The sequence below is a fragment of the Penicillium coprophilum genome, assembly GCF_028826855.1.
Source record: "Penicillium coprophilum strain IBT 35676 chromosome Unknown utg000005l_segment0_segment0, whole genome shotgun sequence".
Lineage (NCBI taxonomy): Eukaryota > Fungi > Ascomycota > Eurotiomycetes > Eurotiales > Aspergillaceae > Penicillium > Penicillium coprophilum.
Window position 1 is genome coordinate 3,828,479 of NW_026622724.1, and position 24,717 is coordinate 3,853,195.

At 48.2% G+C, this 24,717-nt stretch overlaps 9 protein-coding genes across 9 annotated transcripts; 4 read left to right on the forward strand and 5 right to left on the reverse strand.

Annotated features, from left to right (window-relative positions):
* Positions 1–13: 13 nt before the first annotated feature.
* N7500_008964 (uncharacterized protein) lies at positions 14–1,063 on the forward strand (the record flags this gene model as incomplete). The annotated part of the gene is made up of 1 exon (XM_056680108.1): positions 14–1,063. The coding sequence occupies one exon, from the start codon at positions 14–16 to the stop codon at positions 1,061–1,063; it is 1,050 nt and encodes a 349-aa protein (XP_056530480.1).
* Positions 1,064–1,781: 718 nt separating this feature from the next.
* On the reverse strand, positions 1,782–2,835 carry N7500_008965 (uncharacterized protein; the record flags this gene model as incomplete). The annotated part of the gene is made up of 3 exons (XM_056680109.1): positions 1,782–2,458; positions 2,520–2,735; positions 2,796–2,835. The coding sequence occupies 3 exons, from the start codon at positions 2,833–2,835 to the stop codon at positions 1,782–1,784; spliced, it is 933 nt and encodes a 310-aa protein (XP_056530481.1).
* A 333-nt stretch (positions 2,836–3,168) lies between these two features.
* N7500_008966 (ABC transporter ATP-binding protein) lies at positions 3,169–7,206 on the reverse strand (the record flags this gene model as incomplete). The annotated part of the gene is made up of 7 exons (XM_056680110.1): positions 3,169–3,430; positions 3,477–3,592; positions 3,647–5,108; positions 5,201–5,595; positions 5,655–6,209; positions 6,258–6,832; positions 6,885–7,206. The coding sequence occupies 7 exons, from the start codon at positions 7,204–7,206 to the stop codon at positions 3,169–3,171; spliced, it is 3,687 nt and encodes a 1,228-aa protein (XP_056530482.1).
* Positions 7,207–7,680: 474 nt separating this feature from the next.
* Positions 7,681–9,369, reverse strand: N7500_008967 (uncharacterized protein; the record flags this gene model as incomplete). Its single annotated transcript, XM_056680111.1, has 2 exons — positions 7,681–9,078; positions 9,145–9,369. The coding sequence occupies 2 exons, from the start codon at positions 9,367–9,369 to the stop codon at positions 7,681–7,683; spliced, it is 1,623 nt and encodes a 540-aa protein (XP_056530483.1).
* A 3,656-nt stretch (positions 9,370–13,025) lies between these two features.
* On the reverse strand, positions 13,026–14,642 carry N7500_008968 (uncharacterized protein; the record flags this gene model as incomplete). The annotated part of the gene is made up of 2 exons (XM_056680112.1): positions 13,026–14,580; positions 14,629–14,642. 2 exons carry the CDS (start codon positions 14,640–14,642, stop codon positions 13,026–13,028), a joined length of 1,569 nt encoding a protein of 522 aa, XP_056530484.1.
* Positions 14,643–15,067: 425 nt separating this feature from the next.
* N7500_008969 (uncharacterized protein) lies at positions 15,068–15,829 on the reverse strand (the record flags this gene model as incomplete). Its single annotated transcript, XM_056680113.1, has 1 exon — positions 15,068–15,829. The coding sequence occupies one exon, from the start codon at positions 15,827–15,829 to the stop codon at positions 15,068–15,070; it is 762 nt and encodes a 253-aa protein (XP_056530485.1).
* A 1,018-nt stretch (positions 15,830–16,847) lies between these two features.
* Positions 16,848–18,829, forward strand: N7500_008970 (uncharacterized protein; the record flags this gene model as incomplete). Its single annotated transcript, XM_056680114.1, has 5 exons — positions 16,848–16,941; positions 16,994–17,697; positions 17,760–17,832; positions 18,130–18,269; positions 18,320–18,829. 5 exons carry the CDS (start codon positions 16,848–16,850, stop codon positions 18,827–18,829), a joined length of 1,521 nt encoding a protein of 506 aa, XP_056530486.1.
* Positions 18,830–20,550: 1,721 nt separating this feature from the next.
* On the forward strand, positions 20,551–21,648 carry N7500_008971 (sialidase family protein; the record flags this gene model as incomplete). Its single annotated transcript, XM_056680115.1, has 1 exon — positions 20,551–21,648. The coding sequence occupies one exon, from the start codon at positions 20,551–20,553 to the stop codon at positions 21,646–21,648; it is 1,098 nt and encodes a 365-aa protein (XP_056530487.1).
* A 487-nt stretch (positions 21,649–22,135) lies between these two features.
* N7500_008972 (NAD(P)/FAD-dependent oxidoreductase) lies at positions 22,136–23,604 on the forward strand (the record flags this gene model as incomplete). Its single annotated transcript, XM_056680116.1, has 6 exons — positions 22,136–22,189; positions 22,241–22,285; positions 22,337–22,384; positions 22,450–23,343; positions 23,396–23,469; positions 23,523–23,604. The coding sequence occupies 6 exons, from the start codon at positions 22,136–22,138 to the stop codon at positions 23,602–23,604; spliced, it is 1,197 nt and encodes a 398-aa protein (XP_056530488.1).
* Positions 23,605–24,717: the final 1,113 nt, after the last annotated feature.

A 24,717-nucleotide genomic window follows, 5' to 3' on the forward strand; every position in this document is an offset into this window, starting at 1 on the left:
CATTCTCCTCAACATGCATTTCCAGACCTTCCTCAGCGGCCTAGCTGTTCTTCCAGTGGCCTTCGCTTCCTGGCCGTTCCGCGACAACTTCGAAGCGATTTCGGCGACTGCCTACCCCAATGAGAAGCCCAATGTGAAAGTAGAGACCCTCTTTCAATTTCCCAACAATGGCTCCTGGATCGGCAACATGGCCCTACGATCAAACGGCAACCTTCTCCTATCGCGTCTGGACACCCCTGAGGTTTGGAATGTCGACACTAAGAGCGGAGAGGCGGCCCTCGCCTACTCGTTCCCCGGCGTCACCAGCACCTTCGGAATTAGTGAAATAGCAGACGATGTCTTCGCAGTGGTAGTGGGAAATTTCTCTAGCAAGACCTACCAGCCAGGTGCAGGCTCGTTCTCGGTCCAGAGATTGGACTTCACCAAGGCCAATGCCAGAGTGAATAAGCGCGCACAGGAACAGCCGACGGCCTCGGAGATCGTCGCAATTCCAGAGGCTGAGGCCTTGAACGGCATGACTACTTTGTCCAGAGAGTCAAATTTGGTTCTCATCGCCGATAGCCCAAAGGGTGTGATATGGAAGGTCGATACCAAGACAGGAGACTATGCTGTCGCACTGAATGATACGACCATGGCTCCGGCAAAGGGGCAGGCCCTCCCCCTGGGAGTCAACAGCGTGACAATACTCGATGATTATGTCTACTACACCAGTACAACACAGATGCTATTTTGCAGAGTCAAGGTAGACGACAAGGCCAAAGCAGTCGGAGATTTCGAAATCATCGCCAGTGGATTCCTGCCAGACAACGTTGAGATGACCGAAGATGGCACTGCATACATTCCGACAGATCCCCAGAACTCTGTTGTGCGCATCACGCCTCTGGGGCAGATCTCCCTGGTTGCAGGTGGCCAGGTGTCCACGGAAATGCCAGGCCCAAGTTCGGTCCGATTGACTGAAGATCGACAGACCCTTTACGTTGGCACTACGGGTGGTCAAATTGCGCCTGTGATGGGCCAATTCATCGAGCCTGCAAAGGTTGTCAAGATTACATTGGAGGGATAGAGGAACATTTTGTGGCCTTGGGGATATGTCCTAGCCACAGTGGGCATATGAGAGTGATCTAAAAGGAGGATTTACTGGTGAAAGGATTGGATTTAATGTGTAGTTTACGAGATAGTCCGACGTCGCGATAATTACTTCTCCTTTGATGACTCGATACCTCAGCTGCCATCTTTCACTTTGAGTTGCTCCAGCGAAGCCATATATCATGCGGAAGGTAACGGACTTTCCCGTGCTATGTAGCCAAAGGTAAGAGTTGTGTTCTAGCGCAAGTGATAGCGTATAGCTCCTCCACGGACCAGATGCTGTCCATTTTGTCACCATTGTTCGCGATCGCGATTAAGCCAAGTAAAGCCGGGTTTGAAAAACCCGCGTGAAGATCGCGGTCTTGTAAAACCGGGTTCAGATTTCCCGTCTCGACACCTATAGTCATGCTGATGCTCGCACTGGGCATCTACCTCCTCCCAGCGTAAGCGGCCTGGATCGTCCCAGTTCAGCCCAAACTAGCTGGCTATGACTGCACAGTTCACTGGGAAAATCACACTCCCTACTACTAGTGCATAAGCAGCAGCTATCAGAACTCACAGACCCTATTACTATCGACTGCTGAACCCGTGAGGGCCAGCAGGTCTAACTTTCCAACTCTCATAGGACTGTCTTACATCTTCTGTTGGCAACACTTCGACCAGCATCTTAGTTGCAATTTTTGATTATTTATAAGCTAGATGATACCAGGTATCATTGAAAAAGTCTTGCTCTTGTAAGTGTCACCAAATTCCTCGCGGTAGCGACTCTCTTTCTTCCTTGCCCAGATCGCCATTTGCACGCTCCCAATGATCGTCGGGAGTAAAATGCTCCAACTCATCCCACTAATAAGATAAATTCCAGTCCAAGCGACAATTTCGAAGAAGTAGTTGGGACAAGTCACAACGCTGAATCCAAATCCAGATGGAATACCACGCTCGGTCGTTCCAACACGACGGAGGTCCCGCAGTATCAAGTGGGTGTTAAGGTTGGCCAGCTCTCCAAGTGTAAAAAGAATAATACCAGTGCAGAGAAGGATGGAATCTGGCTGTCTTCCTGTAGCTGCATCGGGCCTGAGGACCCAGTAGGGAATATTAAGGCCGGCCATGACCCAGTAATAGCCGGTGTTCCTGAAGAGGTTACGCAGCGGCATCGTTGCATTCCCGAATCGGTGGACAAAGATGGACTCAAGCTCACGCTTCAAGAAGTGAATCGTCAACAGTGCGCAGACAAGGCATTGAAGGTTGGTCGGCTCGGGGATAGTGTCGAAGTTGTAGTACAGATATGGTCGCAGTGAGAAGAGAAAGAGAGCTGGCATCAGCGCTGGGCCGAGGTATTCGGCAATAAACACGGTTCGCCATGAAATCTGAGGGCCTTATTGACCAATGATAAGAGTATGAGTCAAGAGAAAGGATTGGTCATGGTAGCTGCATACCCAGGTCCTTCACTTGAACCGGACTCTCGTCCTCAAGTCCACTCCCCTCAATAGTGATTTCCTTGGAGTTTGAAATTAATCTTTCATCTCGTTCTCTAGTCACCCTCAGACGGTGGACGGAGAGAGCCGATGAATCAGCGAGAGACTGGTAGAGTTCGGCTGTTGAAGCATTCGACGCCACTTGAACTTCCACAGGGAGATTCTTGATTGGTCTTCCTATATCGTCAAGTTCAACTCACCATCAGTTGACGATCAACTCGCGTAAGGAGTACTTACCTCTCGGTCTGATCTGAACTCTGATGGTTTTGGGAGCCATCTGGTGGACAATGGCTTGAGGGAGGACGAGAATAGAGACATGACAAGGGGATCAGGTACACAGTAGTAGCGGTCAGCTCACCACGTGACAAAGCATAAGGGAGATGCACAATCAATGCGACAATGAGCAATGATGATATACTACTGTAGATATTGATCGTGGAGGACTTGGAACATGCTGGAGATCAAGATGCTCGCTCGCCATTTAGAGTCCCGTTGGACCCAATTAGGCTAATTGGTATCAATTCATGGCATCCTTTATACTATACATATGTACTGAGTCGTGTTTGATTTTAAATTACATGACGCTTTCTGGGATCGTTGCTGCGACGGCCTACATTGCAAGGCCGTGTTCATCCAACTGTTGCAACTTGACCATCTGGCAATACTTCCCACCAAGCTTCAACAGCCCATGATGGTTTCCTCTCTCGATGATTCGACCATGATCAAAAACAAAGATCATATCTGCATTGACGATGGTCTTCAGTCGATGGGCAACAGCGATGATCGTGCGGCCTTTCATTGCCTGTTGGAGTGCTTTTTGAACTACTGCCTCTGAAGAACTGTCCAGCGCAGATGTTGCTTCGTCAAGTAGACTAAAAAGGATTAGAAAGAACTCCTCTAGATATGGAAAAGCCTTACAGAATCTCCGGCCCCCATAAAAGAGCCTTGGCGATGGCAATCCGCTGGCGTTGCCCTCCAGAAAGGTTCGATCCGTTACTCAAGATGGGGGTGCTCAATCCTTGAGGAAGGGATAGCTGTTCACTGTTAGCTCCTGCATACATCGAGGCTTGGTGAGCTGAACCACATACCACAAAATCAACTAGATCGACGTTCTCCAAAGCAGCCATTATCTCTTCATCTGACTTGACACGCTCGTCACTCTGCAGACACTCGCGCAGATCTTGACCAACCAGGCAAGGATTCTGGTCGACCAGTGCTAGGTATCTTCGATAGCCATTCAAATTATATGCTTGGATGGAAGTGTTTGCCAGAGTGATCTCGCCAGACTCGGCGGGGTAGAAGCGCTCCACGAGATTGATAACCGAACTCTTACCGCTGCCAGTCGTCCCAACGAGGGCGACGAATGTCCCAGCTGAGGCATCGAGATCAACATCATCTAGCGTCAACTGAGATGGACGGGACGGGTATCTGAAGTTTATATGCTGCAACTTAAGGTCTTCAGTGGTACTTGGTACGGAGACAAGATCTTGGTTCGACTTGCTGTCTGTGGGTTGTGGTGATGAATCATCAGTTTGCATCAAATCACTCAGTCGGGCAGCAGCAGTACGAGCTCCGGCAATGTCTGGCGCGCGTGCAAAGAGAGCAGCTGCAGACTGGGAACCCCAGACCGTCGCAGCGAAGCAAATGAAAAATTGTTGGATGCTATACTCCCCAGTTGCAATTAAATGGGTGCCACCATACCAGAATACAAAAGCAATGCTCAGTATATGGAGCGAAGTGGCACTTGCATACATGGCTGCCGACATGATCCAATAGCTAGCCCGGCGGTCTGCTCTGCTTTGCTGCCGAAAGGACGCAAGGATGGCGCTCTGCAAGCCGAGAACTGTCACTGTTTCTATAGCGGAGAAAGTCTCATGCGCAATGTCCACGGCTTTAGTATTGCGTTGGACATACGTCTGCACCCGCGCCTCGATGTAGTATTGGAGGAAGCTGGACATGGCGATCAATGGAACGGTAGCTGTTGACGTGACACCGAGTTTCCATCCAAAGATACATCCAACTGCAATCCCCGTCACGAGCATCACGGCACTTTCAACCACCAGTCCAACTGAAGTTCCAGAGACACCGATGGTTTTATGAACTCCCGACGAGAGAAAGCTCACCAACGCTCCAATCGAGTGGTCTTTGTGCTCCAAAAATGGGAGGTCTTTTAGAAGCAATGCTTTGAATAAACGTGAGCGAGCTCGGAGATACAATTGCGATGCAGATACGGCAAAGCAATAGCCTCGTACCGAGTAAATAAAAACCACAATGATACCATGAATGAGATACATCTTGGCCCAGAACTGTGCGCGGTTCCCACCGGTACTCAGCTCAGGACTGATGATCGACATGATCCCGTTGCCGAAGAAAATTGCTTGGATGGGATATGTCATCCCAGCCAAGACGCTGCAAAGAATCCCTGCGATAACATAAGGCAACTCGGGCTTATTCAAGCTCCAGATATTCTGTATACTATTCCCCGGCGCAGATTTTGACAGGGGAGACTCGTCTATTATAGGTGTCACACCAGCATTGATGAGCTTGTCACTGGAGCGTCATCAGTCATTTGTCTCGGGCGAGACGCTTCCTGATACTGATTATCTGGTCGAAGGGCTTGCAGTCTTACTAGCCCTTGATACATCGGAGACCCAGTCATTAACTCTGCGTGGGAGCCTTGATCAATGATCTCGCCATCCTTCATGACGAGGATTGTATCGGCATCTCGAATTGTCGATAACCGATGGGCTATTATCAAGGTAGTTCGTCCTACAGCAGCGTTGCTGAGAGCGGCCTGGACCTCTTTTTCACTTTGACTATCCAATGCAGCAGTCGCCTCATCTAGTAACAAGATTGAGGGCTGAGATACAATGGCTCGCGCAATTGCGAGACGCTGTCTTTGCCCTCCGGAGAGATTCGACCCATTGGCCCCTATCATCGTGTCGTATTGTTCAGGAAGACTAACGATGAAGGAATGGATTTGGGCTGTCTTGGCAGCCTGAATTACCACTTCTCGAATACCATTCGTGTCTAGTTTCTATTCTTCATTAAATGACTCAAAGCTCATAGAAGTATAATATTCAGTACTAGACATACCTTGGTAGCAGATTGGGGAAGCCCAAATGCAATGTTCTCGTGGATCGATGCACGGAATAAGACCACGTCTTGACTGACATATCCAATCTGAGACCTTAGCCACGAGACATTCATCTCGTCTATTGGCTTGTCGTCAATTGTGATAACACCGTCGAGAGGAAGATATAAACGTTCGAGAAGGGCAAATATTGTCGATTTTCCAGACCCTGATGGCCCAACCAAGGCTACAGTATGTCCAGCCGGGACATGGAGTGTGATATCCTTCAAGACAGTCCTATCGGGCCGCGAAGGATAAGCAAAGCTGAGGTTTTCAAACCGAAGCTCACCTCGGACTTGGCTGTACGTCTTCCCTGTATCTGCTAAGGAATTTATTGGCGAGTTGCGTTCCATGACTGCAAAAATCCGGCCAACTGCTGCATTGGCCAGGGCAACATCGACGACAAACGGTAGCGCTTGGCATATCACTCCACCTGCCACAGTCGTTGCGTACATTATTGTCAGTGCCTCTGGGATGGAACAAAGCCCTTGTCGGAAAAATTTATCAGCTTGCCAGACCTGAAAATCATTGTTAGCCGGAAATCGGAATGAAGAAAGTATACATACCCCCAACCCACTGCCCAAATGCAAGATCGCGAAGGATCCCGCAACAATCACACCGAATACGAACCTTTCCTTATATTCCAAGGCAATAGGACGTAGTAAGAAATCGTGGTACTTTCTAGCATATCTCTCTTGGCTCTGAAACGCAATGACAGTTCTCATGGCACCAAGCACCTCTTGGGCTAAATTATCAGCCTTGACCCACCAGGCCAAAGCCATTTTCTGTGTCATGCTCAGCCAATACCCCATTATTCCGACTAGCGAAATCAATGCAATGGGCTGTGATATCATGATAGATGCGAAACGCGAGTTCTTCATAAATGCGCAGGTAATGGCAACCACACACCCGGACACTCCAGAGATGATGTTACCCAATCTCTGTGAAATCCCAGCTTGAACCAACTTCATATCTTGATCCATTTGGGACATGAGCTCGCCTGTCTTGACTACATCGAAGTAGGCCATATTCTGCTGCAGCACCGAAGACAGATATCTTTGTTGGAGGTCGCATCGAATCTGTTCCCCGACAACATTGAGGCCCCATGTGCCTATCATGGTGGCGATAAAAGACCCCATTGCTGAATTGTGTGAGTACGCAGGATACAAAAGTTTGTTGCTCAATAAACTCACCGATATAAACCAATAGGAGCGTGAGATGTCGAACCTGATCGCGAACATCATGCGCTGCTTTCTTGTCTTCATTGATAAACTCCTCAGCCAAAGCCCCGAAAACAATCGTCACTAGGGGCATGGCTGCTCCAGCGATCGAAGTGCAGAATAGCGACACAAACAACGCGCAGAGCTGCGGCGCGCTTGCATATCGGTAGCTAGAGAAAAGGTTCGCGGTGCTTGGTTCAGTCCGGATCTGGGATTCGATGACCTCTATCGCGCAAGAAGTACTATCGTTAGCAATGGGTTGGATATTTCTCAGGAGAATATCCTCGGTAGACATCTTTGGGCTAGTTCAAGGATATCTATCACCTTGTTTTCAGAAGTCAATAACTCCCAGGAATGTATATCCTGCAATCACGTGCATTGAGGAATCCTGATATGGAATGCCTCCTATTTAGTTCCCACTCACCAGATGAACGGAATGCCAGCACTATTGTCGGCCAGACGTTTCTACTTCAAAACTTGATTCCTGCGATATCTCAAAACCTGTCCAGGGAATCCAGCCAACCATTGGTCCTGTGAAATAAAATATCACTGTACTCTGTACGGAGGGGAAGAAATGTAGATTTGACATGTCTAAATTTTATGTCTCATATTTCAAATTGGAGGTGATCAATCGCAAATCTCAGGTTCAGGGGTCTACAGTCAAGTGATTTGACAATGCACTGAAAGTTCTGAAACAGTTATGAATTAGATGCCCGAAATATCGCAGTTAAGAAGGATCTATCTATCGTGACTGTGACATTAGAACCACTCAAACGAGGAGCTTCAAAAATGTATAGAAGTCCATCAATGCCCCCATCATCCCAGAATTGGCCTTGGAATACGATCTCTCTTGGTATGAGATTACAGGCGGGTAATCTGCGCCATCTGCCAGCAGATCATCAATCTCAAGCAAGGCCTTCAATTGCTGGTGGATCGCAGGCCACGCGTCAGCTCGAGTTTTGAACAAAAGCCACCAATCGCCCGCAGCGTCTTTACCAATTACCCGGCAGACATTACGAGTCGGGTACAAACGGCAATGTTCAATGTCGTTAATGTAAGACGGCCGACCCAAGGCATGGGGTCTTCCACTCAGGGGCACACCTGTAGCAACAACTGCAGCAGAAAAGTCTGTCTCAAAGTATCTAGCTTTGTGCTGATTTGTATGCGTCATAAAGAGCAGATTGGATTTTCCAACCAGTGGTGGTATACTCATGATTGAGTTTCGTTGGATGGAGGTCATGGCATGGACCTGCTCCTGGGTCCGGTGTTCCACGAGCGCCTGACGATTCTTAGACGCCAGATATGCCAGATTATCATCCTCAAGAACCTCGTCTACATCGAGTACGTTGTAGGAATTGAAAAAGGCATTGCCGATGAACCCCTTGCCGCCACTGGGGAATTGCTCGCTAAACACACTCCACACATTGAACGGACTCATCACCATAATGGCTCGGTCCCGTGAGGGATTGAGTGCGGTAACAAGTGTCTTCACCCACCAGGCAGACACAATATCCGGCTCACTCAAGAATGGTGGTTCTACACCTTCCGCAGTCGTGGCGGTAAGTTGGCGACGTGCGGTTTCTCTCATTTGGTTTACGCAGTGTCCCGGTAAGCGAATAGAGTGCTCCTCCTCGGCACGGAACCAGAAAAGCTCCCAGAGATACCGAAGTCCAAAGAGTACAAGACTGAGTCCGCTAAGGAGCCGGTGGAAGTTGGTATAATTCTGTCGCGAGACACCTTTACCCAGGGTGCATAGGGGATCTTGGTCAAAGGGGAGAAAGGGTGGCACCTCTGTTTCCCGACCGTTCAGGACAGCAATCCAAGCTTTGAAAAAGTTTGTCCGCGACACAGCGTCAAATAAAGTGTGGATATAGCTGACGGTCAAGAGGGTTGTATCCTGGAAAAGGGTAACATGGACATGGAGCTGCGGACGGTCTGTATATATCCAATCGGCTAGTTCCCTAGGACTGTCTTGATGACAGACTAACGGCCTGAACACAGAAGAAGTTGGTGAGAGGAAAGACTGATCCTGTCCACTTTTTGGGAGCTGAGAACCCAATGGGTGCTCGTTGATGCTCATTCCATACTCGGCAGTGGTGAAGATGAAGGCCGGCCGGGTTTTCGGATCATACTCTGCTGGAATATGATATTCGAGCTTGCCATTCTCCTGAAGAATTGTTTGTTAGTCATGTCCTTGATGTACCTTTCCGTATTCGAGAAGCGTGATACATACATTCTGTCGTAGGCGAGCCCCTAATTGACCCCAGTCCCCAATTTCCATCAGTCGCTCCAAGGCTGCCTCCAGTTTTGCCGCATCCAACACATCGTCGAATCGGAAGGTGAAGTCATGGCAAAGGCTGCGTAGGTAGTGCAAGTCATCCCACTGTCGCAATGGAACGATCTGGTCTGTCGGCACTGTTTGTGGCCGCGTGGGCCCGAACATTGAGAGAATACCCATTCCGTATGGCATGCAAACGGGAGATTCAGATCTTCAATACTTATGGGGAAGGCATGAGCTAAAGATGTTTGTACGATTCTGAATTTCCTCAATTTACATCGGACTTTAAATGTAATGAGGAATTGAGGTATCATTCAGAGCGGTGAACCCTGTGAGCCCTTGCGTTCCATGATGATCTGCGAGGGGCTATCTAAACTCGCCATGTAACTATGTAGGATGTCTCATATCCAACCGAGTGATGGACTATCGCTGCAAGATATATCACTCATATCACGGGCTGCAGGTAGCGCCCGAGAGACATGGGAAAGTAATGACGATTGTGGTCATAGCCCAGATGGAGTTGATTCAGGAATCCATTTTCTGCGCACACTGCTTGAAGCCATGAAGAGACAAGAGACCAGCGAGCGAAGACTATGTTCAATGATGATGTCTGTGGGGTGAAGATAGGCCAGTAATCCCATCAATGCCCATGCAGACTGCGATTCGGTGGATTCTCCGTGCGCTTCCTTGAAAGATCGAGATGATAGCAAGGTCTCACCTCAGCCGCCATCCACATTCTGCTTACACTTTAGCCACTGTATAGCCGGTTCACTAGCCCGTGGACTCGCTGGTCCTTATCGACAAATTGCCATACTCCACATAACGCATGCCTCGTTCCATATGTGTAGTCGCAGCCCCAGCGTCTGAACCAAGCTCCGTTATAACCTTAAGTGGAGGCGAGGTAGTCTATGCCGCGGGTGCATGATACGTGTAGGGCAGGAATTAGATCGGTGGCGCGACCTTTCTTCGCGATATACTGTATTATCAATCCGAAGGCTTCCAGGATCCGTTCTGTGATGTCAGGGCAGGATGTGTGACATAGGCTATCCATATCACTGAGTCGCATCGTCTTTAGAAGCAGGTAACCACTATCCACGTCAGAAGCCGCCCACCCACCGCCAGGGCTCTGTATTCTCAGAAGCCAAGTCGCTGCTGCAAGGAGAGGCTCCGAGTCAATCGACCTTACATCGTGTTTGACCTGTGCAAGGATTACCACAGCTGTGTCCACATCGGGGTAGAAAGAAAGTATTGTTGTATTCAAAGCTGAAGGCCCCAGGAGCCAGATGAGGCCAGTACACGCGCCAGTTTCCGGGGTAAGCAATGATCTGGCGCTGTTGAACCCAAGCAAGGGTCTGGTGGAGGACATGCCTATCTAATGTCTGGCTGGGCATCACTCTGTTCGCTGAGATAGTGTCGCAGAGCCCGATTAACATCAGAGCTGGGTCCCACACATGGGATATGGAAACTTACAGTATTTTGTCTTAATTCCCCTCCCAGGCAAGCTTCGTGAGTGCTTGAAAACCTAGACGGAGGAGACCGTCTTCAACCTTAAATCCCTTCAATGCGAATGCATACACCGAGTACACTCCCGTGCATAGGATGGAAGAGTCCTGCTCAGTCGCCGGTGGCCACCTAGCGTTCTAGATTGCATTGGGTGCGCTGCCGTCTAGCGTATGGCCGCAATAGAGGGATGGAGCAAAGCCAGCTAGCCCATTTGGCAAAGTAGTTGATCCAAGATACTGAATGCTAGCCAGATGGCGCCTTCCTGGGTAAAATCGCCCACAGGGATAAGCCATACGGCCTATGTTTATCCGTAAAATCAAGCCATACATCATCAAGATACTCATTGTTGGCGGACCCTCCCTTGGGAAGTGTGTACACAAGCCGATCTTAGCATATGATCAGCAAGAACTGACCCAAACGTTGAGATAAAGATGCGAGTAAACACGCAAATCTGCCCAGCACTACCTACGCTGAGAACAATATTTCGGGCTTGTTGCATACCTGATGCTTCTACACCTCTTCTCTAATTTCGTCAAGCTGAAATTAGCTTCAGTCGTGGTTGATATGTCGCCTTGGTGTTCGGGTGTTAGACCCCAAAAGCCATCACGGCTTTGCTGTGAGAGTATATTGCAGATGGAGTGTTTCCTGTCTGCTTTCGAATCCAACTTCAATGCATATCGGAGGAAATATATTCGGCTGTTACGATGGCGTTGGACTGGAGCTCCCTGAACCAATGACTATCAGAGCGTACTGAGCCCAGAATATGACATGTGGAGAGGCTCAAAGCATACTTTACCTGAGAAGCGAGCGGGCCCTTTTCTGGAAAAGTATCCATTTGGGTAATGTATTGAAAAAGATTCAAAGATGGTATCTACGAGAAAGCGTCAGATATCATAGGCATCCATATGCGCTGTGCATGATACAGATCAATTATGGCAAACAATGGGACATGGGACCACGTTCTGGGCAGGATAAGTAGGATATCTGAGTCAATAAATCATATCGATTCACCATATTTATCATCAAAAAGACATCCAAGCTATCGGCATGTCAGATCCCTTGATACCGACGCATTATCCGGATAATTTTGTTAGTCTTATATAAAGTCGCAGCACATAGCATTGAAACAATACTATATCCTACATATGACCGGATTTAGTAACTGAGCTGCGCAGCCTTGACGTAGGGTAATTCCTCACATGGACTTCAATGGCAACTTGTTATTGTCTTTTATTTCTGGACGATGACTATTGGTAAGGCTATCAAACTCTAGATTTCAGTCTCAGGAGAATTGGAAACATATTACTTGTGATTACGATAAATTACCATGCTCAATCGTAGAAATATATATTGTAGAGGGACACGTGAGAAATAGCGGTGTAAGCTGACTAAGCGGAATATGTGTATTTAAGTGCTAGAAGCAAGAGAATAGAAGACTATCCCACCTTTCTTCTACAAACTACCCCTGGGTTTCCTTCCCCTATCCTCCGCTACTCAACAACCTACACTGGTTTTGCTCTGGTTCGCAGACAGGCATTACTACGCGCCGACGACAGCGCTCCCCACTACAATATTTACTCAAATCCTGACCCTTCAAACTCCCCCTCAAAATATTCCCGTGGAAACTACTTGAAAAATAGTATGGCATAAGAATAAGCCCTGGCCAACCACTACTGTTGGAATGTTTTGTCGCAATCATGATTTTTACTAGGTTTTTTGGGATGCGTAGCTGGCTTGCATGCGTAGGTCACTTACCAGATACGTAGGTTGGTGGCGGTGGAGCGGCGATCAATCTCTTGTATACATCCTATGGATTTCCTGCGTGCTTAGATGAAAAAGAATGCAGTCTGTTTAGCCATATACGGTGAAATTGTTAATTGAAGAGATGAATAGGTTGGCGATTATCGTTTTTGCCTTTGTGGTAGGCCCCCTGGCGCGAAGACTACAGCAGGTTCTGACCTTACGCTTGCTACTATTCTATAGTTTCAAGTACCCAAGGATATAGAAATATTGGCATTTGCTTGGAGGTCAAAGGGAATGCATTCCAACATCAATCCATCGCTACAGTGGGGCTTGAGCATTGGCCCTGATACAGCTTCGCAGCCCAGTAGCTTAGCCTGGCATCCTAGCAGATAGGCATCTCTTTGGCAAGCTCATAAGTTTGAAGGCACACTGTTCAATTTTCAGGGAACATACGCCTTACGAGAATTGTCGCTGGTAGTACGTACATTAAGAGAAATAGAGCAGCCTCAAACGATGCTCCTGGAAACTGTGCTACGGGAAGACATGTCTGTTTCCTCTGATGACGAAGCAATACCTTAGTCCAATAAAGCTTAGCCACGATTCCGACAGTCTCTCCGAGATCCTTCTTGAAGTTCCCTGTGCGTCGTCCAAAGTCCCGGCGAGAGGTTATCCTGGATCATACTAATCTCTATGTTTAACCCTAACGCCTCGCACGCTGATCTAGCCCCCATGGAATTGTCCGGGTCAATATTTTCTGCTCCGGTATCAAAGCTTCGAATTATGATTGTGTTCAACAGAGGAGTGGCGGACTGTGCAAAGGGGAGAAACTTTTGAATTGCTTCTGCAACTTTGTCTGTCTCCCATTCAAAATTATCTGCCAGATATAAGTTGTCTCGAATAGTGAGTTTCTGAAGTGTTGGTGGTATGAGCTCAGACAAAGCTGCTGTGTCGTCACATTTCCATCCGAAAAGCATAACTGAAGGTAGTTCTGCGGTTTGAAGAAGTGGGAACTGCTTCAAGATTCCTTTGAATGGTTGAAAGCTTTCTTCCGGGGTTCCATTGCCGCGTTCTACTGCTCCCCAAACACTGGGCCAATAAAGTGGACAGAGCTCCATGCCAATGGAAAGATTTTCAACTGTGTCCTTTACACTCATCAGCCCTTCAAGAAGCACACCTTTCCCCTTTAGAGGAGGTCGAGAAGAACAACAGTTATAACCGAGTTCTTTATCCTGCGATGGGTAGACGAGGCCTAGGTGAAGGCTCTTCAGCGAAGACAGGTGCGACAAAAGATTTCTGACCTCATCTTCTTGAATAGAAGATTCTGTCAAGACAAGCCTTTTAAGCTGGGCCAGATGTGCCAGCTTGCTAGATCCAGTAGGCTGAGATAACTCATTACCGATACCTTCCGAATTTTGAAGCCAGATCTCCAAGGATTCCAAAGATGGCAGATAGAACCAGCCTGCAAATTGATCCGGGTTACAAAAGGGGAATGGATCGATGAAATTCCATCTTGTTTCGTTGAACAGTCTAGGACCTGGAACATTCAGACCGTATTCGACAATGGCGAGTTTGGAAAATCGAGACAATGTGTTCTTAGGCGCAGAGAGCAGAGCATGTCTTATCATTAACCCCGGGAAGCCATTTTGCCACACAAAAGTGTAGTCAAGTTGTAGCGACCGTAAATTATGAAGCTGGGAAAGAAGAACGGCCACAAATGCGTACGGGTCGCCTTTTTCCAGGGCATGGATCCACATCTCTGGCGAGGAAAACTCTGCCTCGGTGATAATGTCTTTTGCAGCTTTCACCTCCTCCTGAAACAGAGATGAGAGCTGACTCCAGTCCCCATCAATTTGAGGCAACTCCCACTCGTCTTCCTGGTCCGCTGCTGGGTACACCAGTTTCGAGGAGATCATGCTGACATGGTAAATGTGCGCGGCCAGATCTGGACGTTCGTGAATGACACGGAATAGCGTCACAACCCGTTTAAGTGGAGGTCTGGTCCAGTCAAGATTGACTTGGCGATATAATGAGCTCTCCGAAGAGACTTTCAAGCCTCGAGATGTGGCCACTAAGGATGCTGTGTCGGATGGTGAGATTTGATCCAGAATCTGCACCCAGCAGTCTTGAGGGAGGGTTTCCAAGGCGCTGTAATGGGTAAGCTTGGGCGTTTCTCTGGTCTCAGGAAGTACTTACTTTGTTGTTCCCATGGTTAAATGCGTATGGTAATGTCCACTGGTGAACGCACGTACGAGGCGGATATTTGCGCGAGAGAAAAGTGCACAAGTGAAAGAGATGTGGGAATCCTAATTCTAGGATGTGTATGGGAATTTAAATCATTACAGCCGTAGAGAGAATGGGGGCGGTTTTCTATCATTGCAAGCCACGCGAAGTTGGGGGCCACTACGGCCACGTTGCCCAGTGATTTGAAGATTTTATTTTTGTGAGAAACAATAGAAATATCATTTGTACATATGTATGTATATATATATGTTGATGTTAAGATACTTGAATCATCCGTCAAAGAACTCTTCACGAGAAATTACATACATTGCGATCAGTTTCAATTGTCACACCATTGATAGACGGCCCAAACGTTTCCTGTGCATACTCACTTGGGTAGTCCGTTGCCTTTTTAGGTCTGTCCCTCATTAGACTCTATTAATAGGCACGCATTCAGGCTGAGTGGCCCTCTGCACGTCCCTTGAACAGTAATTGCATCTGGAAGGGACATGTTATTCACAACAGTGTAGCCCATCTCCTGGGTCCACTTATCACACCCCCAACTCACACCCTCCGGGTCCTTCTCCGTCGGTGAACAAGGAGCCAGGTAGCGCTCTTTACTGAACGCAGCAACCCTGACCTTTTGCTTGCTTGGGTCTAATGTTGGGTTGTCCGCCATCCACAAAAGGGTTGACATGATTTCACCACAAGCTGCTTGGTTTCTGTGTTGCTTGGCTGTTTCAGTGCTACAACGATCCAAAGCAGCCTTGACGCCGTTGAATCTTTCTGGGAGGTCCTTGTTGAACTCGCCATTGCCACCATCCCAAGAAGAATTTTGGTAAATGATCTGCTTGCTGCCTTTCAGGGAAGAACTTAAGTAGACTTGGTTGCCAATAGAGAGGCCGATCATGGCGTTTGGTCGCTTCTGGAGTTGCTTGTTGCTGATGCCTTGTCTTTTGGCTTCGTCAGGGGGCGGCTTCATCTGGTTGTAGGCAACTTGGATCATCTTCAGGAATTGTGCATCGCTTGGTGGCTCTATGAAGTCGCACTTCGAGCTGAAGGACAACTGGCCGTCGCGGAGTGACGTGTCTGGGGCGATATTGAGCTCGAGTGTCAGCGCACTGCGTAGCAACGCTAGGAAGAAGACAACTGATAGGAGGAATTTTGAGAACATGCTGGCGGGACTCTGCCAGAGGAGTCGAGGAGGGGCGAAGATGCAAAAGAAGATGGTGAGTTATGCTGAGCGACAGGAAAACTGGAGTGAAGACTGAGCCAGTGTGCTTGGGTAATTGTTGGCAAGTACTCTGTACTAAGTTGGGAGGCCAACGGTCGTTTTAAATATCCAGAGTGACTTGCTATGTCAGGGGCTATTCGCAAGCGCTTGAATCAAATATCCATGCCAGCCTTTCAGCCCATACTCCCCGCGTATCCATTACCTCCAACTGCAAAAGGTCAGGGTTTTGCCAACTTTCTCAGGTCAAATCATAGGCAATTTCCCATTGCAGTCATACGGCCCTTGACGTGGCATAAAATATCACCAGGTATGTGGAACTTGCGTTGTCAGACTAAGACATTTTCTACTAGTATGCACACAGCCGCCGAGGCCTTGATTCCTCTATACTTCCATAAAGCTATTTATAAAGCTTCCGGGTAGTCGATAGATCATGATCATGCGCAGATAGGTCTCTTGTGTTTCTACTAGCCTTCCATTATTTGCCTATATGATTACTACCTTGCCACCCCTGATAATTTGCGATCTCAATAGTTCTATAGAGTGCCATTCAAGTTGGACTCGAATTGGAAGGGATCGCCCCTGGTAAACAAAAGATTCCCCGGAAGCATTTTGTGTGGCGCCAAATCACCAAGCATGGATCTGATGATAGCTTTGATCCAGGTCCTGCAAGTAGATGCAAATGGCAAATGGTAAAATTTTCAAGTCCATACATGATGCTCCGTCCATCAGGCTATGTGCCCTATATTGGAATGTGGATACGCGGGACGGGGGGGGCGGGAATAGCCGAACACCTCTACGCTCCACTTTATAGTGCAAAGGTGGAAATTGATTGCCTTGGTTGAATTATATTTTATCATGTGAAATCTGGATGTGACAGTAAGTCAATAGCCTGGTCGAGCAGTCGAAAGTTGCCTATAAGAGCTCCACCAAACTCCCCCGTCAACAGAAGGCTCACACCATGAAGTTTTCTCTTGGAACTATTTTGGCGGCAACGCTTGCCTTGGCGTCTTCTATCCAAGCGAGAAATGTTCCATTGAGCGGACGCTATATAGGTTAGTCTCTTATACCAAATTCTCCAGAATGAATCGTAACAGTTCTTCGCAGTCCGCGCCGTCGATGAGCCCAGCAAATCTCAGGACGGTGTGACATTTCATAAAACCGCAGCTACTACACGTGCTTGGTCGAGTGAGATGATCTCCCGCACAAGGACTTCTGCCAAAATCAGTCCCATCCATCCGACGGCCACGCAACGTTCTCGGTCCTCAGAGGGACCTAATGAGGGAAATTCATCAAAACAGCCCTCCGCTACTACCAGAAACGGCCATCAAGCCACGGGGTTGACAGGAACGGCAAAACATAGTTTGGACAAGTCGAACTCATCCAAATCTTTACGTCAACCGTCAAATAGCGGAGTCTCATTGGGGACACCCCGTTCAAATTCCCTGGTTCATTCTACAGCTCATACCACCAGCCCACCCGAGCCGCGTTCCTCAAGCACCGGAGCCTCATTGGGGTCATCCAATTCAAACCAATTGGGTCAGTCAACGACTTATCCCAACAGTTCATCCAAGCCGCGCGCCTCAAACACCGGTACCTCATGGCAGACGAGCACGTCCCCTATACCTCGCCAAGGGGGTGCTAGCTCGGACTCTAGTATTTCCTCAAATATGCCAGAGCAGACACGCCCCCCAAGTACTTCCATAGTTCCCGCAACATACAATTCTCATTCGACAATGAATTCGTCTATGGTAGCCATCATTGCTGGCGGACATACGACAACTCAAGCTGTGGCTGCCCATATGATAACAGTGAGTACCTGATTAACCGATTGACTTCCATCTATCGTGATAGAAATTAACAGACTTCTTAGACCATCCCAATCACAAAGGGTCAGGAGACTAGTACTGCCATTTTTACTGCTACCTCTGTTACTACCTCAGAGGGTTCAGAGCCAACGGCTGCATGGGGTTGTGCTTCGAGTGACATTTGTGGAAGCTGTCTTGTTCCACTGCTTTGTCCATTGAGCCTTGCCTGGGGCCTCATCGGTGGATGGAGCCCAGTTAGCATTCTACCTGGGGGTGCAATTCCACTTCCAGCGGGTGGTCCAATGCCTCCTCCTTCACCACTTGAGCCCCTAGTCGCTGACACTACCACGTCAATAACCACAACCTCAACGTCGACATCCACAAGTTCCACTACAAGCACCACTCCCGCCCCTACGCTTCGCCTTTGCTTGACAGTTATTGAAGAGGGCTCGGTACTGAATACAAGCGAAGAGGCGAGTGTCACATCAACTCGCGCTTCAAGCTCTGTCCCTACACCATCAACAACCCCCGCCCCTACACTTCGCCTCTGCTTGACAGTTGTTGAAGAGGGCTCGGTACTAGATACCAGCGAAGAGTTGAGTGTCACGTCAATGCGCGCTTCCAGCTCTCTGCCTACAACCTTGGCAACCACTACAAGCTCAATAATCGCCTCAAGCTCAGCAATCGCCTCAAGGTCAGCAATTGTCTCAAGCTCGGTAATTGCCTCAAGCTCGACAATGGCTTCAAACTCGGCAATTGCCTCAAGCTCAGCGATCGTCTCAAGGTCAGCAATTGCCTCAAGGTCGGTGATCGCCTCAAGGTCGGTGATCGCCTCAAGCTCGGTAATTTCCTCAAGCTCGGTAATTGCCTCAAGCTCAGCGATCGTCTCAAGGTCAGCAATTGCCTCAAGGTCGGTGATCGCCTCAAGCTCGGTAATTTCCTCAAGCTCGGTAATTGCCTCAAGCTCAACAATGGCTTCAAACTCGGTAATTGCCTCAAGGTCAGCGATCGTCTCAAGGTCGGTAATCGCCTCAAGGTCGGCATTCACAACAAGCCTGGGTATCACCTCGAGCTTTTCAACCACTGCAGGCTTGGCAACCACCACAAGTTGGGCAATGCCTATGCCTCCGCCTGAGCTACCCATTAACACAGTGGCCCCTGGCGGAGATGGAACTAATATCGTACGTGTCTTTCAAGAGTTTGATCTTACACCAATAAAAAAGCTGACTCTACCTTTAGCATAATGATGTTGGTTGTATCTCTGTCAATGGTCAAATCTTATGCCACGGCTGGACCCAGAGTTAGTATCTCCTAGTCTTCCAGAATTCACTCGTGTGGGAAGAACCAGCTAACCTTCCGCAAAAGCTGCGGTACGCTCCGATTCAGAGACAACTAGTGTGAAGATATACGCGAAGTTTGATGGCGGTAATTCGAACCGTGTGAATATACAGCCTGGCTGCGAGATGACTGCCAGCTGGCCCTCCTACTATGGTGATGTTTACTTCAAAGGGGATGACTGCCTCTATGACTCTCAAGGTATCCACTCTGTGCCAATACGTTCTATCCCTAATCAACAGAATATGTCCTAATATCTTCCAGACAATCTCATCCAATGCTGCACTCAGCCCACAAGAGATACTGTTCCGAACCCATACGCGCCTATCTGTAAGGTGTCGCACGAAATGTTTTGGGATAGGTTCACAATCTGGAGCGAGGACTGGACCAAAGATGAATCTGCTCTTCGCGGGGCTTTTAATAAGTGTGGTGCTATCACTGGGTGGCGGGTCTCCCGGACTCGTGATGATACTGGAAGCTACACGGAAAAGGGATATCGGGTGGGATTCAATCTGCCATGGCAGCTGGGTAATTGTGTTGGAAACGTTATTCATGATTTGGGAGGGCCGGCTGTTAGCTGTTGGTGATTTGTGCCATGGCAGAATTTGTCTGCCGCTCGCCCGTGGCTAGAACTAGGCTATTTAAACGGATAATTAGGAATGCTAGTCAGGAAACTTACAGAACCAATGGGCGATGCAGTGTAAGGTCTCTAGTATCTAGAAGTATAGTATACAGTGGGGATTGTACATTACAATCTGAACGCAAATACAGGAAAACTAGGAAGGAATTTTATCGTGGTGGTCAATAGTGACTCGCAGGTGACTATCCGGTGTCCGTCTTACCATTATTGAAAAGTATAGTAGCACAATCAACTGTTTTCAACTCTTCAATCCTCTGATGTACCGGTCACCGCGCCGACATACGCAGGTACGATGGATAGTTGAATTCCCTAGACATATATTGCTACCCATGTATCTTCCCTATCATTAAATTGGTATCTTGTAGTCTCAGTGGTCCCTGGATGATGATTTCGAACTTGATGATGGACCTTATGATTTAATGGCAATTTGTTGACCGAGCCCAAACGCGCGCGTGATACATGTTATGCATACGGATTCGACCTTTCCAGAAGTGAGCAAATTGGACGGCCTTTGCAAGTTCATGCGATGCATTTGAAGAGGGGAAGTAGGACTGCGGGAGTATTGGCAGATGCATTCAAGCAGAGTGTATACACCGTAGTTAATGAAAAGCACGAAACCAAAGTTGACTATGATCAAATTGTCTCCAGCAATGCATTTCTGTCAGCAATGGCCATGTGTATATTGTACAGATTTCTTTCATAAAGCAGGCGAGGTTTCTCGGTGGTACCCCTCGACACCTCCAGGCCGAGACGGAAAGTAATTAGGTAAGCATTGTCAATGACGTCACATGTCCAGGTGTCTCCCCGAGCATTTGAATAACAGAATGTTGCAGCCTTGTAGGACAAGTTTCTGCCACATACTCTATCAAATTTCTAGCAAAATGCCTGGACACTTGGGTCAAAAGGTCCTCAAGAGCCTGGGACTAAAGGATCATCATGCCCATCAGCAAGATCCCCCGAGCGTTCAGCTTCCAGGCAGACCAGCCGTGAGCAACGACGAACGTGGATTGTCTTCACCTCCGAACAAGGGCACATACCCTCGCCTCTGCAAGCTCTCAGATGGCACCATTCTCTCATCCTTCACCCAGTTCCCCGATGGACAGCACGCACTCCGCGTGGCGAAAAGTACCGATAACGGCCGCACATTCGAAGACTTCTCCGAGGTAACCCGTGCTTCTGGCGACGTTGATAACATGTTCTTGTGCGAGGTGACACCGGGGACGATATTAGCGGCTTTCCGCAATCATGACAAGGGTCCAAATGGCCCCACCCACTTCCGTATCACTGTCTGCCGGTCTACGGATGGAGGTCGGGTCTGGCAATTCGCCTCGCAAGCAGCCGAGAAGCGCCCCCCTTTAGGAATCTGGGAACCCTTCATGCGCGTCGGGCGCCAAGGTGAAGTGCAACTTTATTTTTCGCAGGAATTCGCCCATAACAACCAATGTACCATGCTGGTCGTCTCGCGGGACCAAGGAAGTACCTGGACTTCACCGGTCTGTCTGCATGGTGATCAAGATCCGCTTCGCGATGGCATGTGTGGTATCGCACGAACTGTGGATAACGGTCGCGAGGCTCTTCTCATGGTATTTGAGACCACACGGTACGGACCGTTCAGTGTCGAATCGCTTCTATCATATGATGACGGTGCCACCTGGGGTTGGCGCCAGGAAGTTTTCCGCCCACGGAAGGGTCACAATGCGGGCTCCCCCCAGATTGCCTCGTTTGCGGATGGATCTTTGGCCACGGTTTTCATGACAGACGATGACTCGGAGCACGTGAGTTGGGTAAAGAATGCCTCTATCAAGGTCGTCTTTGCTGGCCCGCCCGTTGATGGGCGTGTTCAATGGAGTTCGCCAACCCTGATCTCCCCAGCTTCTAGTTTCTGGCCTGGAATTATGACGTTAGATGGCCACAACGTACTAGCCACTTATGACCGAGGTGGGCCCCTTGTGAAGACCATCACTTGGCACCCTTTGTAGACATTTGATCTTGAGGTACTTTCTATCTGGCGATTTTAGTTTGATAATGGTTCCTATAATTGCCCAAATAGGAAGTCTTGTAAATGATTCCTTTTCTGGTCGAATTTACAACTGGTCCCAGGACATGGGTACTTGAATGGATACCAATTATGTCTTCTCTTGGAAGTCCTCGTAGTCCACTCCGCAGTCTTGTGCCTTAGATATCTTTTTTCTGTCTCTTGGTCAATGGCTGTCTCAAGAACCGGGCAGTCATCCGAGATCGGCCTCAACTTGCGGCATTTCCCAGTGTAATTGACGTGTCTTAGGTCGGATGCCGGGACATACAGGTGTTATGTTTGTGGCGGATATGACTTACTCCGCTTGGGTCGGACGTAGCCTAATGGGGAAATTGATATCGGAGTTAATCTGATAATCAGATCAGATTAAAAGGGCCATTTATAAAGCTCCGGGGGAAATTCAATCTTGGAAATCCCCAACTTCATTCAGAATGGCAACCTCACTGCGGAATATTATTGTTGTTGGCGGATCGTTCGTGGGGCGTGTGAGTTCACAATGGCCCCCCTAGAGAGTGTAACCACTAATATCAACCCAGACGACAGCTCAGGAGCTTGCACGCATCGTGCCTTCAACGCACCGGGTAAGCTACCAATGAGGCATACCATGGAGAAGAAACTAATCATTTACCCAGGTCCTTTTGACAGAACCCCATAGCCACTTCCACCATCTTTTCACCTTTGTAAGTTGACTTTACCTGTGAAGGTTCATTACAGTAAGTCACCAGAACTGACGGATGACACATAGCCTCGGTTTGCAATTGTTCCCGGACAGGAACACAAAGCGTTCATTCCTTACAGTGGGATTTTCAATGCGTCGCCCAATCCTTCCTCCCACGGCATAGTCCAGGCTCGCGTACTGTCAGTCAAACCTACCCATATTGAGTTGGACCGTGAATGGCAAGGCTCGAACGTGGTTCCCTTCGATTATGTCGTTGTTGCGACCGGTACCCGCCTCTGCAAGCCTGCAGCCATGGACGATGATGACAAGCCATCATCGGTCGATTATCTACAAAAGCATCAAGCGGGCGTAAAGAGAGCCCAATCGATTTTGATTGTCGGTGGCGGTGCTGTCGGTGTTCAAATGGCCACTGATTTGAAAGAATATTACCCCGAGAAAGAGGTCACTGTGGTGCAATCCAGGCCGCGAGTGATGCCGAGTTTCCACTCTGGACTTCATGACCTTATTAAGGGACGGTTTGATGAGCTGGGAGTCCGCCTCATCACCGGGTCTCGGGTCACAATCCCACCGAATGGATTCCCCACCGATGGCAGCACCTTTGATGTCCAGCTCACAAACGGTACCACCAAATCCACGCAATTCGTCATCTTGGCCACTGGACAAACCCCAAATAACCAACTAGTGGCTGACTTGAACTCTTCTCGTCCGGGCGGCGAGTCAGTCATCAATCCAGATAATGGATTTATTCGCGTTAGACCAACAATGCAGTTCTTGGATGAGGGATATTCGAACATGTTTGCCGTGGGTGATATTGCAGATACCGGTGCCCAAAAGGCTGCTCGGCCAGGCTCAGTCCAGGCAGCGGTTGTTGCAAAGAACATTCAGGCTTTGATCGAAGGCCGCACTGCCGAGGATACATTTGTCAAGGGGCCTGGAGCCATTCATTTGACACTTGGCATGGTAAGTTCGCCAAGCTTTTATGGAGACTCAGTAGGCTAATTGTTGTTTGTAGAAACACAACGTAATTTTCCGCAACCCCAATACCGCAGAAGGCCAAACAGAGCCTTGGATCAACCCGAAGGATGAGTGAGTTCCCTGTATTTAGACATCGCCCGAGCAGAAGCTGACATCTTCATTAGTGGCCGAGAGGATATGAACGTGGAGGCTATGTGGGAACGGTTGGGTATCTCGGTTGAGAATCCTCGTCAATATCACCTCTAGGCCTTTGCAGGAGAATAATAAATTCAAGAATGAATGTCGCCATCTCTCTCGTCCTTGACCTCCATTTTCTAATGATCTCAAGACGGAAAAAACCAGATCTCACCTAGTCTGTAGCACAAGATAGTGACTAGAAATGAAGAATACCATTAAAACAAGATCATTTGTACTATTATTTCCACGTGATGGCTCTTGAAATTCGAAGTCACTGACTGTTTACTTTTGTTGGCCTTAGCTATATGTAGCCATATGCACCGGATTTTCCCAGATGGGTGGGGATTTCTTATTTGACTGCCGCCGCTTTAATGAGGGTGCTCAGGCTCAGGCTCTTGGAGTAGATATCAGCACGAGTTCAGAGTCCGTGATCAGCTCAGGCCAGTCACGTGTATGATGACGGATACCATGTAAATGCTCATTGGATGCTCCCTAATATTACTCAGTGCCACTCTGTGTGTAGGTAGACGCCGGCAAAATGGGTTGTGCCGAAGTCTACGTACTACACCCCTTTTCCAAATCCTTTTACATATTAAAGCCCCATTCTAGCTACGTTTCCCCTTGCTCTCATGGCGCTACAGTCCGTCATTGATCAGTCTGTTTAATCTAATTTTCCTGTTCAACCTGATGTTTTGAAGGATTTAGCGTGTGGCATGTGGGAAAATTTTCTGCCTTCTTTTTTTTTCCATTTCGCTTTGATCGTGGAGATTGGATCCAATATTACGTGGTGACCAGTTTATACAGTACTCTGTGCTATCCTTCACCCCCCCTTTGTTTTCTTGATATATGGGTGAGTTTATGATCTGTTTTGATTGAGTCCTGTGTCATGTATTGAATGTGCTCAGGTAAACGATGGGTAACAGGTTACTCAATTGAACTACGAAGGATTGGCCTAATGAGATTCATCATCGATTCTCTGGTATAACTTTACCCAATAGACTTGGTCTGTTTTTTTTTTTTTTTTTTTTTTTTTTTTCAGAAGGTTCTTGCTTCCGAAGTTGAGACTTCAGGAACTGGAATGTTCACAGCTTCAATCCATCACGGCTGGATGAATATCCTTTGTCAATTTGAAACAATTTACACAAATGCCTGAGTGGTGCTTGCGAACCGTGGAATATGTAT